Source organism: Lepus europaeus, chromosome 5 (assembly GCF_033115175.1).
Source record: "Lepus europaeus isolate LE1 chromosome 5, mLepTim1.pri, whole genome shotgun sequence".
Taxonomy (NCBI): Eukaryota; Metazoa; Chordata; class Mammalia; order Lagomorpha; family Leporidae; genus Lepus; species Lepus europaeus.
In genome coordinates, this window is record NC_084831.1 from 91332088 (window position 1) to 91350190 (window position 18103).

The 18103-nt window shown below is 36.3% G+C and overlaps 1 protein-coding gene across 1 annotated transcript in view; it reads right to left on the reverse strand.

Annotated features, from left to right (window-relative positions):
• The window catches only part of DPYD (dihydropyrimidine dehydrogenase), a 1003571-nt gene that overhangs the window by 504212 nt on the left and 481256 nt on the right, over nucleotides 1–18103 (reverse strand). The window contains exon 13 of the mRNA XM_062191802.1: nucleotides 16777–16992. Within this exon, the coding sequence (XP_062047786.1) occupies nucleotides 16777–16992 (216 nt within the window). The remainder of the gene's footprint in view (nucleotides 1–16776; nucleotides 16993–18103) is intronic.

Below are 18103 nucleotides of genomic sequence, written 5' to 3' on the forward strand. Positions count from 1 at the left end.
TGCAAAATTAAATTTCATTTATTTCTGGTTCCCTGGTGTCAATGCCATCATGTTTCTCTTTCTCTCATGTTTCTTTCTCTCATGTTTCATCATGTTTCTTTCTCTCAGAAAACGGTATTAGTCAAATTTTCGTCACTAAAACAAAATATCTGAGAGAAGCTAACTTAGAGGAAAAGCTTATTTCAGCTCACGGTTTTGGAGGTTCATAGCCCAAGATCAGTGGCATACTGGCTTAGAATCTGGTGATGGCATTCTTGCTAGTAGAGTTCCAAGGTGATTCAGAGCACCACATGGTACATAATATTATAGGGTCTCTTCCTTAGTAATCAAAATCAATCTCATCACTTCCCAATGGCCCCAAATCTGCTGTAACTGGGCTTTGGAGTGACATTTAAACTAATTTCCAAGCTATAGCAATATTCTTTTTAACAGGCAGAGTTAGACAGTGAGAGAGAGAGAGGGAGAGAAAGGTCTTCCTTCCGTTGGTTCATCCCCCAAATTGTCGCTACGGCCAGTGTGCTGCGGCCGGCGCACTGCGTTGATCCGAAGCCAGAAGCCAGGTGCTTCCTCCTGGTCTCCCATGCGAGTGCAGGGCCCAAGCGCTTAGGCCATCCTCCACTGCACTCCTGGGCCACAGCAGAGAGCTGGACTGGAAGAGGGGCAACCGGGACAGAATCTGGCGCCCCAACCGGGACTAGAACCCTGGGGTGCCGGCACCGCAGGTGGAGGATTAGCCTAGTGAGCCACAGCGTTGGCGCTATAGCAATATTTCAAAATAAGATGCCAATACTTGTTCCCCATTTAAAAGCCATATACTAAATGGCTGCCTACCTTTATGCTGAATACCATAGAAAATCCAACTACTGAGAACATTAATGAGCAAGAACCCTAGCTGTTGTGCTGTGAAATCCTTCACTGCATTTGAACCACTGCCATGCTTATTTCCCATAGCCCCATCAATGACTGAGCAAGGCAGAGACACTAAGCTGGCCCATTCCTGAGAGTCCGGAAGATTCCCCCACAGCTTTGCTAAATCTGCTTAGGCTACACACGGTATTCCTAGATGTTTCCATTCACCTTCTTTCCTTTGCTCCTTCCCTTGGGGCCACTTTGCTGTTTGTGGCTCTTACAGCCTTTCTTGCATCCCTCCATATTGCCTCCTCAGCTATTTCACATAATAAAACTCATGCTATTTGACCTCATATTGACAACTGATTTTCCTTTGAGATCAACTGAACTAAAAACTGCCATATATAAAAATTATGATACCATAATAATTAAAAACAACAAAAACTAAAAACTTGGGATGAGAGAAATTTAATGTTTTTTTATAAAAAGTGTATTCATGTAATTAATGTCAATAATTAAGATTTATTATAGATCTTTGTAATGCAAAAGAATATTAAAATGTAAATTGTGGCTGAGACCTTATGGGGCATTGAATTGTTACAAAAATAAATTCTCTCTTTGCAGAAATGCCCATGTAGATAATAAAATTCTGCTTTGGGAACTCCCAAACCCTTCATGCCAGTAAGTATACAAGAAGTAGGGAATGGATATTGGGAAACGAGCATGCCAATGGTGTGTTATAAGTTCTACTGCCATCCCCAGCCTCAAGAGGGGTTAATAGAGAACCCCTGGGACACTTTACATGTGTTCCTACAGTTTTTTCTTTTCTCTTGGAGGTGGGAAGGCTATCCAGTGCACATTGATCTACTCTGCCTAATACATAATGGATCCTTAAAAGGTTCATGGGGAATATGTATTATAGAAAAACTATTTATGGATTTCAAAACTGCTTTACACACAAATAAACAGATCTTGATTTTATATTCCCATGAAATTTTTGAAGTACCCTCTATATTAAAGAATCAAATCTGAGTTGTCTGTTGCTAAAAGGTGAGCTAAAAGAGAAACAATTCATACATATGGTATTCAACTTGCCCTCCTAGAATCTGTCAGGACTAACGAAACGTGAGACTTTCCTGTGGACCAGTTAAGGGGCCTACATAGGGAATGGCAGTGTGAGGTGACTAAAGTTCTGTTAAATATGGATCCTTGAGAAGGTAAACAGGTCTTACAAGAGACAAGCAAAAGAACTCAATAGGTTCCTGGGGCCTGTGTCCTGGAATGAGATATGACCAGAAATTCAAAAGAAACATAGGGGAGAGTTTCCAAGTGATGGAAACTATTTTTGGTAAATGCTTGAAAGTATCACTAAGTAAAGGTAGTAAAAAAAAAAAAAAAAAAAAGAATTCCTAAAGCAGAATCTAATTTAAAAATGCAAGAAAATAAAAATAATTCTTTAAGTGGCAGTACCTTTTATCAATTTAATATTCGTAATACTGTTGAACAATGAATTATGCTCCAAAATATAACTGTCTGATTGATTGGAATAAGGAAGTAAGTTAACAAGTGGGTACTTGCTCACTGCTTCATTCGCAAGGCTTACAAGTCACAGAACCTGACTCATAGATGCTTACTTTCAGGCAAAGAAAATAGGAACAAGCTTATTGAAAGAATTCATTTTCATCTTACGTCAAGTATGTACAATTATATAAAAGCTCAGACAGAAGCTAACCACTAGCTAACATGGTCACGGAAGACACGTATGGTAACTGACATTTAACATTTGAACAATAAAATAGGTTTTCTTATGAATGAAGAATGATAAGACGAAGGTATATATGAGGCAAGCATAAACCTGGTAATTAAACTGGTTTAATCAGAAAGATGTGGAAAATTATTGTTGAAATGGTGAGTGGAAGTTACATTGTGATCAACATTGACTTGCAAACTGAATTATATTATTCTTTTGCTTAAAACTTCATCAGGGGCCAGTGCTGTGGTGTCGCTGGTTAAGCCTCAGTTTGAAGTATCAGCATCCCACATGGGCGATCATTCAAGTCCCAGCTGCTCCACTTCCAATCAAGCGCCCTGATAATGCGCCTGGGAAAGCATTGGAAGATGGCACAAGTCCTTGGGCCCCTGTACTCACGTGGGAGACCTGAATGAAGCTCCTGTTTTATCCTGGCCCAGACATAGCTGTTGTGGCTATTTTGGGGAGCGAACCAGCAGATACAAGATGGAAGCTCTCTCTGTCTCTGTCTCTCCCCCTCTTGCTGTAACCCTGACTTTCAAATAAATTAAAATAAATCTTAAAGCTTTTTCAGATCTCCGGTAGTCTACATAATCACATTTAAATTCCTATCTTCAAAGCTCTTTCCCACTGTCTACAGACACTCTATTTTATGATACTTTATGCTGAGTCTTAAATATGCTTGGCACTCTCATGACCACAAATGTCGATGTGCTATCATTTTGGCCTAGCTTAAAAACACAGTTCAAATGTGAAGCTATTTTTTTTTCTTTAAAACATTAAAGAAAATTTACTACTTATTCAGTAACACTTTAGGAATTCCTGTTATATCAGCATTCGATTATCTTGTGGTAACTGATGTATATACTGTCTGAAGCACAAGCTTAAGTTTTCTTAACACACACAGATGCATGTATATACAATATGGTCAGAACCTAACAAATAAGATCAGAAGAACGTATGTAGAAGCCAGCATTGTGGCTCACTGAGTTTAAGCTTCAAGTCCTGGCCGCGCTGCTTCTCACCAACCTTGCTGCCAATGCAACTGGAGGCAGCAGAAGATGGCCAAAGTACATGGGCCCTACCATACACATAGGAGACCATGATGACGTTCCTGCCTTCTGGCTTTGGCATGGCCCAGACTCGGCTGATGTGGCTATTTGGGTAGTGAATCACTAGAGGGAAGATTCTCATTCTTGCTCGCTCGCTCTCTTTCTCTTTTTCTTTCTCTATTTTTCAAATAAATAAATCTTTAAAAACAAGAAAGCATGTAAAGGATATTAGTAAGAGTTCTCAAAATACATTAAGTCTAAATTGTATATTTTTAAAATGGCATTTATTTATGACATTGTTAGGTATATTTTAACTTGAATACAGAGGTAATTTGGTATAACAGAAGTGAGAAACAGTTTCAAATATATGAGATATTTCAGAAAAGCATTCAAATGGGGGTAAGCATTTTGCCTAGTGGTTAGCAGGCCACCTTCCACATTGGAGTGTCCATGTTCCATACCTTCCTCCAACTCCTGGCTCCAGCTCCCTTCTAATGCAGAACCTGGGAGATGGTGGTGACAGCTTCCATAACAGGGTTCCTGCCACTCACATGAGAGACCTGGTTCTGTTCAAGCTTCACCCTCAGCCTGACTCCAGCTCTGGTGGGCATTTGGAGAGTGAACCCGTGGATACAGCTCTCTCTCTTTGTCTATCTCCCTTGCTCTCTCTTTTCCTGTCTCTCTCAAATAAACAAATGAAAAATGTTATTAAAAGGATATTTGGTATTTGAAAGGATGCTTTATCTGGACATTTATCTAAATTACTAGTAACTTCCTTAATTCAATGACACCTCATTCACACCTTACCTCAAAAATGCTGGTCACTGGGGCCATGGCTGTGGTATACTGAGTAAAGTTGCCATCTGCAGTGCCAGCATCCCATATGGGTACCAGTTCCAGTTATCCCAATAGAGCACTGGTTCAAGTTCCAGCTGCTCTACTTCTGATCTAGCTCCCTGCTAAGGTGCCTTGGAAAGCAGCAGAGGATGGGCCAAGTACTTGAGCTCCCAAACCCACATGAGAGATGTGGAAGAAGCTCCTGGCTCCTGGTTTTGCTTGGCCCAGTGCTGGCCTTTGTGGCCATTTGGGGAGTGAACCAGCAGATGGAAGATCTCTCTCTCTATCAGTGTCTGTCCCTCTCCCTCTGTAACTTTGCCTTTCAAATAAATAAGTAAATCATAAAAAAAATAATTCTGGTGATAGAATATGAAGTACATTGCAAGTCCTCTAAGAAAAATGACATTGATGAGAATGTAATTTTACTAACACTGAATAACACTTGTAACAAAATATCCAACTTAGCCATGTCTTTGATAAAAAAAAAGTAAGGTAATCACTGCTTTCTATTTAAAATTCTTTTTAACATATAGAATATCTCTTCATAGCAATGATTGGACTCTTATGTAAAACCTAGAAAGAAAAAAATAAAGGCAAAGTAATTTCAACCAAAACTGTATTATCTAAATATACTCAGAAAATTGGCATTTTTAACATGCTAAATTTAAAATCCACAAAAGAAATACATGAGACAGGATAAGGGTAAAATCGGTTTCTTAAACAGCAGGACTGGGCTTTAAGGAAATTTCCATTAGGCACAATTATGAGAATTTTTCCATTAACCTTGACACCATTTTCTTAAAGGAAAAAAAAAACGAATTGGATAAGAGGTATTTTCCATTACATCTTATGTTCCTCAACCAGCTCACCCAGATCAAAACTGTACACATCAATTTATATTATTAAAAAGTCTATTTGAATCTCACCTTGTCCACTCTACCAAAATGATTAACTAATTAACAAGTGTGAAATCACAGCCTGAAATGGAAAAGAGGTGAAGATGTAATTATATTGGAAAATTGATTAGTCTGCCTCATAGTCAACCACACCAAATTTAAAATAAAATACAAAAAATGATTCAGAGCCATTTAAATAACTTCAATAATGTTTGTAGTGAACAATATTACTTTCACTACAATTATAGTTTTTTTTTATTTAATGTTAGAAATATATGCCTTAGCCTGTGTTTGGAAATATTTTAATCTATATTTTCATTTTAATAAACAAAGTCTGGCCAACATACACGACTACAAGTCATGATTAATTTAGAACTTTGGGGGATAGACAATGGTGCCTTTATTACATTCTAACTTGCAAGATTCAGCTTCAGCACTGAACATGTACACACAAACAGGTGCAGTTTGCAAGCATATAAGCACATTCTTTGTTGTTAAAGAGATAAAAGTTGCTTCAAAGAAGAGGCTGCTAAACAGTCTTAAAGGGAACACTTGCATGAATCTCCCATAGGATTACATATGAACTGTAGCCTTTTAATATACTCATTCTTTATAATTTGTGCATGAGTCAATTCTATGAATTTCAATAAAATTAATCTAAATAATAATTAAAGAACCTAGTCAGGTGACAATCAAGCTATTAGTACACAGAAACCATTTCAGGGTTTGGCATGTTAAAAGTCTCCCTGATGAGAACTTTACATTGAATTTGTTTAAATAATTATAGCTCCTTAGTTAATGCGCATTTATATATCAAGAGAATAATATCACAAAATAAATATAATTTAATTACATACAAAATTTGAAGCTATTACAGCAGTAAAACAATGCACTAGACTGCTGTTCATTTATTGTTTTATAGACTTTCATGAGATACTGTGGAAAGTCTCAATAAAAATGAAATAAGTCAATCTGATTTAACCTCTTAAAAATGTAGATCTTAATTTCTAATAAGACCCTCCAAAATGAGTTACAAACGTAAACTGTGGTGTTCTGAATTGTAATCCAAAGAGAATTACATGGGTTCTAAATTATTATTATATAACATATTTGTCAAAATTTTCAAGGTTAAATATTATTTTTGGCATTTATAGTCTTGACAATATTATTCTTCAGTTCTTGTCTGGTTGATAGGTGCTAGCAATTTGTGCAATTTGTGCAAATGCAGGCGCAACTTCCTCTCAATTAAGATAATGTGGATTGAAGCAAGTTTCCTGAAATCCACATGGGAGAACAGACAACCTACATGGTGAAAAGTCTGCAAACCTTATTACAGGAAAGAAAACAGGACTATTTAGAAAGGAAAAGAAAAGGCTTATGGATAGGACATGAGAGCTGTCTCCAAGTAACTGAAGAGCTGTCATGTGGAACTGTGGTTCAAATTAGAATCCTATAATTATTCATTCATCTAACAAGCATGTATTGAGTCCTTCTATCTGCCAGACATTGTTCTTGGCACTGGGCAAGCAGTGGTGATCATAAAAGACAACAGCCTTCTTATGGAGCTTACTTCAAGTGGCTAAAACAGAAAATAAATGAGCAAACTAAACAATGCTTGTGCTTAGCACAAAGACAAAAATTACAAGGGTAGTTGACACAGAGAACTGAGTTTTGAATGGTCAGCAAAGGTTTTCCCAAAGGCAGTAACTTTTGACCTGAGAACTGAATGAGAAGCAAGAGTCAGTCATTTAAATACCTAAGGGCAGAGCATTGCAGACACAGCAAACACCAAGCCAAATGGCCCTAGAACAGGGAGGGGGAGGACTGGAGGTTGGAGGACTGTAAGGAGGGCCAGTGTGGCCAGAGCAAAATGGTATAGGAAAATTGACATCTGATAACAGTGAGTTCACAGATTTTAAATCAAATTGCTTGCTCTCTTGATCTCTCTCACTCACTGAAATTTCTACATAATTTATATATATATATTTTTTTTATTTTTGACAGGCAGAGTGGACAGTGAGAGAGAGAGAGAGCGAGAAAGAGAAAGGTCTTCCTTTGCTGTTGGTTCACCCCCCAATGGCCGCCACGGCCAGCGCGCTGCAGCCGGCGCACCGCGCTGATCCGAAGGCAGGAGCCACGTGCTTCTCCCAATCTCCCATGGGGTGCAGGGCCCAAGCACTTCGGCCATCCTCCACTGCACTCCCGGGCCACAGCAGAGATCTGGCCTGGAAGAGAGGCAACCAAGACAGAATCCGGAGCCCCGACCAGGACTAGAATCCAGTGTGCTGGTGCCGCAAGGCGGAGGATTAGCCTATTAAGCCTCGGTGCCAGCCATAATTTATATTTTTCCACATAAATACAAACATAGGTGCCACTCTGCTTGAAGCTGGTGCAGTGCACCTTCTCAGGTGAACTGCAGGTCTCAATGGAACCTGACTCAATCAAACTTCCTTCAGTCTAGACATAAAGTAATGAAGTCCAGAAAGGATGAATTACCAAAATTTATGATATAATGGAAAAAGCCAGGATTTACTGACTAGATATTGGTTCAAATCCTGACATCATGGAATTGAAGATTTTTGATGGAAGAAACTATTTCAATGCTCTTTCACCCTGAACTGGCCTATGACTTTCCCTAACAAGTAGAATATAATTAAAGTTATTAGGTGTAAATGCTGACCCTCAGCCTCTAGAGCTTGCAGTTTCTCCTCTTGCCTTTTTTCTAACACTGTCACCTTATGAACAACCCTGAAGTCTCTTTGAAGATGAAATCATATGGAGATAAAGGCCTCCTCAATGCCAGCTGAGAATCTAGGCATGTGAATGAAGCCATCACAGTTAGCAGCCAGCCGCCAATTGGTTTATCAGCTGACTAGATTCATGAATGAGAACAACGAATACTGCATGGAGGAAATGCAAGCCAATCCAGCTGAGGTCTGACCAACTGGCAAAAATACAGGACTAATACCATAAATTTTTTGTTTCATATCCATAAACTGTACAGCAATTATGCAGCAACAGATGAATGATATGGAAATTGATTATCTTTGGTAGCAAAACAAAACATAAAACATGTGGCATTGGCTTTGGAATTGTGAGACAAGAAGAGGCTTGAAGAACCAACACCATGCTGTTATTAAAGGCCGGAGAAATGGTGAAGGAATTGTTGGTAGAGGTTTTAGATGTGGTATGAAAATTGATTTTGAAGGCTGAGAAAAGGGCAGCCTATATTATGTAGTGACAGAAAAATTGACAAGAATGGTGCTGGTGGTAATTCAGAAGGGTGAAAACATACATAATGCATTTGTGAATTTATCTAAAGCAATCTATCTCTAAAAAGAATGATGAACGTGTCAGTGGAGTGTTTCTTCACAAGTATAATAAGGTACTGTGAGATAAAAGCTCAAAAAGGAAATAAAGTGGTACTTCAAAAAGTTCTTGGAAAAACAGAATTAAAGGCTAAATTGATTTTGGTTCAAAAATTTTTTGAAATCCTAGCATACGTCCATTTTTTATTATAAATTGATATTTTATTTTCAACAGAAAGATGTACAAGTGACCCTCAGATATTACAAAGCAAATCACATATGCCTTGATGGTAATATCTCTTACTTTGCCCTGCCTTTTGAAAAAGCAAAATACAAGAACTAAAATATAATGGGAGGGCCAGCACCATGGCTCACTTGGTTAATCCTCCGCCAGCGGCGCCGACAACCCATATGGGTGCCGGGTTCTAGTCCCAGTTGCTCCTCTTCCAGTCCAGCTCTCTGCTGTGGCCCAGAAGGGCAATGGAGGATGGCCCAAGTGCTTGGGCCCCTGCACCTGCATGGGAGACCAGGAAGAAGCACCTGGCTCCTGGCTTCGGATCAGTGCAGCACCGGTCATAGTGGCCATTTGGGGAGTGAACCAATGGAAAGAAGACCTTTCTCTCTCTCTCTCTGTCTATAACTCTACCCTGTCAAAAAAATTAAAAAAAAAAAAAAGATAATGGGAGACACATTTTGTGAGCCTCAGAACAATGCCAGAGAATAGTATCAGAAGAAAAGCTACGCTAAGATTTCAGATCAGGAAACAGATTTACAGAACTTTTTCAACACTTTAGGAGTAGTTAGCTGCTGGAGTTGGAAAACCATCATGACTCATCTCATTCTGAAACTCCTGCCTGTTCCACCCAAAGTGCCACTCAATTTTAATGAAATACTAGAGAAATTGCCACAGGTTCTTCATAACACTCATTTTCCATAAACTTTTTGAAAACCTCTGATATTCAGTTTGTCTAGGAAAACTCAGAACAAATCAACAGGGCCTAAGATCCACTAAGGTAGGTAATCTCTCCTAGATGGACAAAAATTCTCAGAGTGCTTGGAGTAAAGGCCACATCAAGAGTAAGATTGTCTGTTAAGAATTCAGATATTTAAATAATGTGAGTAAATTTCATGTATTTTATCTACTCAGATTTAGGAGCATAGTGATACTTTCCACCCTACCCTGACTTGTGCCTACACTCCTACCCTCCCTCCTCCTTCCTTTCTTATTTTTTTTAATTTTTACAATGACATATTTTCAGTCTATTTTAAAATCATAAGCTTAACCCTCCAATAAGTAAATAATTCAACAAATTCTAAGGGAAAAATAAACCAAAACATTGTTCCATAAAAGTAGAGATAAAGGCTATAAACAAGAATCCAATCTCAAAATGTCAATTTCTCTCATATTCATTACATTTTTTGTACTCTATTAGTTACCACATATCAGGGAGAACATGATATTTGTCTTATGGGGACTGGCTTACTTCACTAAGTATAGAAAGATTTAAGATGGATCCTAGTGGATTCTCTCAAGTAGAATTAGACATTAGGGATTGTGAGGTTTTTAAGGACATTGTGCCATAGAAGCAAGTCATACAAAAATCAAAAGAAGTCTTTCAAAAGGAATTATGGATGTGGCTGTGGGGCAGAGAATCATACCTTAATGAATTGATAAACGAGTTTAATGAGAATATCATCATGAGTTATAGAGCAAAAACAGGACAAATTCAAAATAAAGTCAGTAATTGGGCTTTAATTTTCTGTGGGAGGGTTCAGGCTAAGAAAGCTACTCAGCTGCCAATGTGGGTTTTCATTGGTCACTTAAGGAAAAAAGTAGATCAGGAACCACTACCAAAGAGGAGAAATGAATCCTAATTAAGAAAATCCTTTATCCCTGGAGTACAGAGCCATGAAAAATATGTGTCAAACTGAATTTCAAAATTGCTATGGACAAGTGATTGCCATGGCCTTCTTTTTATGTGTTTCTGAATGTTTTTCTCAACAAAAGTAGAAGACATTTACCTACTTCTTGAATATAAGCTGAGTTGGTAACTTGTTTTGAACAAGAGAATATGATGGAAACAATACTTGGACTTTGGAGTCTCATCATGAAAAGTCTTTCAACTTCCACTCTTGTACTCTTGGAACACTGCTAACTTTTGTGCAAGCCCCAACTATCCTCTTTGATAATGAGACACCGTGATACAAGAGAGAGTGTGCATACAGAGAGGCAGGTCAGTCCCCTCAGCAATCACAACAAACCTCCCACCCCCGAGGCTCCAGACAAAGCAGGGAGGACATCTTGCCAGCTCCCAGGCATCACATCAACTGACTGCAAATGCATGTGTCCAGCAGACACCACACTAAGCAGAAGAACTGCCCATATGAGCTCAGTCCAAACTATCAACTCACATGACAGTGAGCAAATAGATAATTGTTGTTTTAGTTTTCTTAGACTATTAGCTCATCTGAAAAAAATATATATGCTGATCTTTCTTATAGGGAGAATGTGAGGATTCAGTCAAATAATTTACAGAAAGCATTTACATTAAAAGCATTAGATAAATAGTAGTTAAGGCAAATAATAAGAGTAACAATAACAACAACCTACAATAATACACAACATGTCCAGGAAAGTGATTTAGAAGCAGTATTCGATGGAGACTGGAGTCTCCACACCAAAGTTCTTTTTCTTACACTATAGTGCCTCCTCATACTAGTGAACTGTCCTCGAGGATATATATTTGTCAGGGGAAAAAAACTAAAATGTATTTTAAAATCACCAATTTTTAATATTAATACACACACTAATTTATTCCTTCATGTCCCAAAAGCAGAACTATATATAGAACATGAGTGGAGCTTAGGAGAAGGCTCATTTGAGATCAATTAAGTGAACATATTTCTAAAATAGATCTTTACACAGCTATAGTAAGTTGCATTGCCTTAAAGATCTAGCATATTCTTTGTCACTGCAAGCATTCAAACACAGGTTACATTTCCGCACTCAAGACTATAGACACATGAGCTCAGATACTTGGGCCTGATGATTGCTATGGCTTTTTCTTGTATTATAGGCTTCTTATTCTTTTTTTTTTTTTTTTTTTTTTTTTTTACCAATTAAGTAAAATCTATTTTGTGGAGTCATAGAGAACATCAGAATATTTCAAAGTTATCATTTTTTCAAAACGTCTTGACATCAGGAGTACATGTGAGGTAAAACAGACAACATTTGCAGTTTGGGCTTTGAAAATTTTCCTGAATTTTCCTTTTTGCCTCACTGCCTGAAAGTATTCCTTCTCTGGGTTGAGTGTTATTTGGAGTTTGATCCTGGAAATTCATCAGGAAACAAGGTAGACATGGTTCCTGCCTGCCAGAGTTGGGACTCAGACAAGCAAAGCAGCATTTAGGTCTTCAGGCTGGTTTCCACCTATGGTAATTCTACCAAGGCACTTGTAAAACTGATTTTTGAATGCCCTTAATCTGAGCCAGAACAGATTTAGGGATGTAGACAGAACTCTTGAAGAAATGAAGTTGTCACTTGGGATGCCAGAATCTTGCTTTTGTTAGTGGAGTAGTTTTAAACAACACCTGGAAGTGCTCTTTAAATCAGGGACTTATGTGTCTAGAAAGAGGATTTCCTGAGAATGACTGGACTTCAATTACATATTGAGAACTATAAACATTTCATTATGTAGTTGTATATTCTCTGTTCACGATTACCAGAGTGCCAGAGGTAACCATTCCTTTTCTGATTCTTTCAGATCCTCTTTCCTTTGTACCCTTACTACTGGAATGAGGTGACTGGGCTATAATTCAGTACATGTTACTGTTATTATTCATGCAGCTGCTTTGTGTAGTACTGAGCCTTGCTTTGCTCCAAAACTCTGTTGCATGGTTGTCCAGGTGAGTGGGAGAACAGTGGTTACAACTGCTGCTCTTTGCTCTGTGGTCTTAAAGACGAGTTCATGTGTGCTTTGTGCTGATCTTGTCTGAGGCCTGTTGTGCATTGAATTTGTCAGGTTTTTGTCACTTTAACTGCAGTACTCCATAGGAGCTTCTTGAGAAGCTCTATAGGCTTCTATAGCCTTCTATAGGCTTCTTATTCTGTTTTCTCTAAAATTCTCTGTATTCTAACGGTTTATTATTTAACAGCCCAAGTCTTAAAACACAATCTATGCATTTAGAAATTATACGGATATTTTCAATTTTAGACATGTATAGATACGCTACAGAAAGCAGCACAGCATATGACAAACTTTAAATTCTTCTTTTCTCCTATTATTGAGATTATTACACAGAACAGTCAATTGTTTTATGTTTTAATTGTCTGTTTATATGGCTAGGGAAAAAACTCAATATGCTGTTTCCAAAAAAATCTATTCATTTATCAATTCATTTATTCATCAAATATTATGAAACATTTATTAAACTCTTCCTATATGCTGTATATTTACGACTCTTCCTACCAATATGTCTCATGTGGTACAAAGCTGTTTATTTGCTTTTTGTTTTTACAGAAACAGCTGAAGTTAACACTTTGATTTCAAACAATGAAAACCTTTAAATATTTTTTCAGCCTTCAGTTTTTAATATTTTATGTTGAGAAAGACCTATTATATACTTATCCATATACCTAATCATGTGACATTTATTAATACAAAATATATTCCAATTATTTTCTTACTAAAATCAATCAAAACTTTATATGTTATGGGTGTGAGTATATATATATATACATACATATGAGTATGTATAAATGAAGTGAACTGTTGCTTAGGTTTAGATTTAGGATAGCAATAAATGCTTTCTAATCTATTTATGTGTATAGTAATATATATACAACTTTCACTTAAATGTTATACATTTGCAGTATCTAATATGCAGCTGAGAAGATAAAATTTATGGATATGATTAACACAAACAAAATGTTTCATCTATTCCCTATCAATATGTTGTGAACACAAGTCCAGGGGTTATTTTATGTGAAGTCCAAGCCATTTTTAATATTCTCAGTTAAACAGAGTGCTTCTCTTTTCTCATGATAATTTAGTTTTAATCAATTCTGTCAGGTTGATTTCTCTCCTACCTCTTTTTTTTTTATTTAAGCTTGTATCTACTACATATTTATATAGAAAATAATTTTATGATTATATATCATTTGCCATCTTTAAAAACATAAATATACCATCAATAAAATCAAACTAATCTAGTAATTTTGGGACATTCTTGGAAAGACTGACTTGTGGAATAATAGAAGAATATAGTTAATAAAAGCCATCTTTTATGCAATTTAACACAAAAGCAAATAATCTTTTTATATTTGACATTAAAAATCTGATCATTTGCTTCCTTAAAGAAAGCACATACAGCTTTTATACAGACTGAACAGTAAAGAATAATAATATTTCTGTTTACTGAGATATCAACTGGCATTTCACTGTAAGTCAATGGTCTATTGTTGCTACAGCGTATTAGACCTCAATCTGGCATCTACAAATGTCAAGAGTATAAAAAAATATATAGGATGAAAATCAAAAGCATGTTCTGAGCTCCCAAAAAAATAAAAAAAGGGAAACAAAGTTCACCTAAACATATTTGCTGCAGAAATCAGTGTAATATTCAGCTGTCAATCTAGAAAAACAAGGGAGCCACACTGTCAGTAGGATAGGATAATAAAATTTCCAGCAGATGTTCAGGCAGGGCTCTAATTTTTACTGAACTCCCTTGGTAAGCATTTAATTTCTTTATCATATGCAGGCTCGGCAAATTGTACTTCATCAAAACTGCATTGTGAAATATTAATATTTCATATGATAACAAAACTCCATAGAATAACCTTTGTCATATTAAAAGCATCCAAATTTAAAATGTCAAGATTCTGAATTTTAATACATTTTAAATAGATGCTTGCACTGCATAATAAATTATAATAAAGCTAATCTAACTTGGTATGCTATAATGTCACACTAATGTACACTATATATGATATTTTAATAGACACCTTTAGTTAAAAGCTATGGGAAAAACATGTTTATCCTACTGAATTGCATACTAAAATATTTCATTAATAAGAAAACATAGGAGCATATAAGATATAATTGTATATTCACAGCTTGTCTAATCACTAATTAGGTACAACATAAGAAAACTAAAAAAGTAGCTCTCTCTGAGACAGACGACTCTGAAAAATCATGTATGGGAAAACAATCTTTTTTGCAAATGGCATTGTATACGTGCAAGGTGTCATCATTCTTTTTGTCATTACTATCTGCAAAAGTAAGCTTAAAACAGGCTTTGCAGACTATTTTGCTGTGCCCACCACTAAAGTAGTAAAATAAGGTTTCTGAAAATATCTTCATCATTGTTTCCTATGAGCAATTTAATCTGCATTTGTTCATATCTCTCCTTTTGAAACAGCATCACAGACTTCCAAATTGATGGGTTGTATTCAAATTAGAGGTTTAGAAGGAAGTCAGTTTCCACATTTATTTAGGCTGGGGATCCTAATAAAGGCAACTGCTCCTAGGTTACTTAAAGACACAATGTCACAAATCAATGCATGTCACCCAGAGCAAAGACTGATGGCTTTGATTAAACAGAATTCAATTTTTGTAGGCAAGTAAAACAGGACATTCAAAGCAAATACCTGTTTGTTTGTTTGCCATACTTCTTCATTTGTACCTGGTTTGCCACTTATTTTTGTTTACACACACACACACACACACATACACTCTTAAATAGCATAACTAATGTGGCCATTGACTGTTATTATCTGAGACTTTCCCCAGCAGCTTATACACCTGATCTGATTATGGCTTCTCAGTAATTCTTAAAGGATGAATTGAAACAAAGACAAATATACTACTAATATTCTGCAAGGTCATAAACAATTGATTCATGATATTATAAAGCTAAATCCAGTATACTCTGATAATTTTCATACTCTTTTTAATGGAGGTATTTCTAAATATTGTCAATTTATTTGGAAAAAGAACATTCCTTTGACATTTAAATATAAAATCTTTCAGAAGTATTTTTTTTCTGGACTGTTTTTTCTAGGTTTTGAGGATTACCCAGATTTTCTTGACCACACTCACAAAGGGCATCTTGTAAAGCTGTCAGAATCAGACAGCTATAATGCTTTTGCCAGAATAATGCCAGCCATTGATCCTAGTAAGAGGAGGATGTGCTTAATGGGGCATGTTTGTTCTCTTATTATTTTCTTTGCCTAAGCATAAGGCTGATTTAAATAATGATACTCTTTTTTTAGTCACTAGATTCCCACATTCTTATACATTAATTATTATTAACCATCACTTAGTATTAAACACCTGGAGAGAGTCACCACTGAAAATGTTATTAATAAATGGCCTAAAAATGCTAAAATATGCGGCTATTTTCTAATTCAAAATCATTTAAGAACACAACCCTCTATTGCATAAATCATCATACTTCTAAAATATGTCTTTGTAAGCTTTAGGTACTTTAAAGAATCAACCTCAACTTTAATATATAGTGTATTTCCAACTAAATATGACTACTACTGCACTTAATACAAAGCCATAATGCAAAACAAAACTCAAGGTATATGATTTTGGGGGAAAGTCACTGTATTCAAAAATTCACAAAGAATCTTATGAATAGCACCAATGTCAGTGAGATGTTCTTACTGACATGAATTGGATCTCAAGATTTTGCACAAGTCAGATCTATCATCTTCTTAACTTTCAGTTGAATTATATGTCTTCATTCACATAAATCCCAAAATCCCAAAACAATAAAGCCAAAATAAAAATTCAGAAGTCTGTGACTATTAAAGGAGTCATCACTTTCACGATTTTACTGCTTGTGTTTTCTTATGCTCCATAACCAGTACAAAATAAGGAATACATGCCTCTCTTTCCTTCTGTGGAACAGAAGGAATAGGAATAAAATTAAAGACTAAGGTGCAATGATAGCTCTTGTTAGGTAATTTAATAATGGTTATTTTTTGGTCAAAAATACCTTGCCTTTATAATATTTACACTTTAATAAAAATTTGTGTTAGACATTTCAACAAGACTTCAAAAATGTTTTCTTACCTTATCAAGAGAGAAAGTTTTGGTCAAGGCAAAACCCCATCCAGCTTCAAAAGCTCTTCGAATCATTGATGTGCTAGTAGCAGGAGTTGCACTAGCAAGACCAAAAGGATTTATAAACTTCAATCCAGCCATTTCCACACTAATGTCCACCAGATCAATCGGAGTATAAAAGAGGGGTAGTTCAGGTTTGGCAGAAACTGAAGCTCCAAATTGTGACTGCAAAACACCAAACAGCCAATAATTGCTCTCATATCACATCCAAACTGTCCTTATAATCTTTTGCAAAAGTCATTTCACTGCAGAATTTGAATTAATATAGAGAACACTGGTCTGTCCATAGTGATGAAAACTAGCAAAATGTCAGTTAACAATGAACCAAATTCATGTTAACACCATTCTGTTCTAATTTAAAAGTCAGTACAGAGAGTATTAACAGAAAAAAATCAATTACATACAAAAGTAACTGTTTAAACCATACTGAAGTTCAAACACACAAGGAAATAATTTTAGAATTTATCATCCTGGTCCCATTAACACAACATCATTGTGCTTAATCTATGAAACTATCTCTACCTCTCAGAGATATGGGCTACAGCTAGTCAGGAAGCCTAAATTTAGTTTCCAGTAATCTCACTACAATTTATGTGATTTTAGGAAAACCACCTAAAATGTCCTTTCTCCTCCACAGTTTTCAGCATAGCAGCAGGAATGCTAGTTAACTAATTTCCTGTCACACGAGGATAATGGAAAATGCTGAAACTCCTAAGCCACAGAGAGACATCTACTTTGGAAAGTCGATTTGTTTTTCAGAAACCCAACAGGTACCATCAGTTCACATTGAAAGTCTTCAATTGGCATTCAAAACTATACATTTACCCTCGTGAAAGGATCACTGTAATAATGCTACCTTTTAAGGACTGTTGAAATGGTTTAACAAAAACCTTATGAATTGTAGGTTCTTGCTAAATATACTCTCCTTTCTGACTTGGGAAATTATTAAAGATATCATCAGGTCTTTGCCTTTTAAAGTCTCTCTCTCTCTCTCCCCCACCCTCCCTCTCTCTTTTTTCTATGTTTATCTCTAAAAGACAAATAATACTGGAAACTATAAATTTTCTCAGCAAAAGTGAATGGGCAGGGGTAGTTAATTCAAAAGTAGAACCCCCTTCTCTTGTGAATCATCACTCAAAAGCAGTTATTTGAGCAGAACTTTAATTTTAAAGGATTGTGTCTTGTGTAGGTAAAGATTACCATGACTTGCACAGAAATTATTTCTGCCCCGCCACCATTTATAATGCAAAACAAAGTTTACTTAGGATGTAAAAAG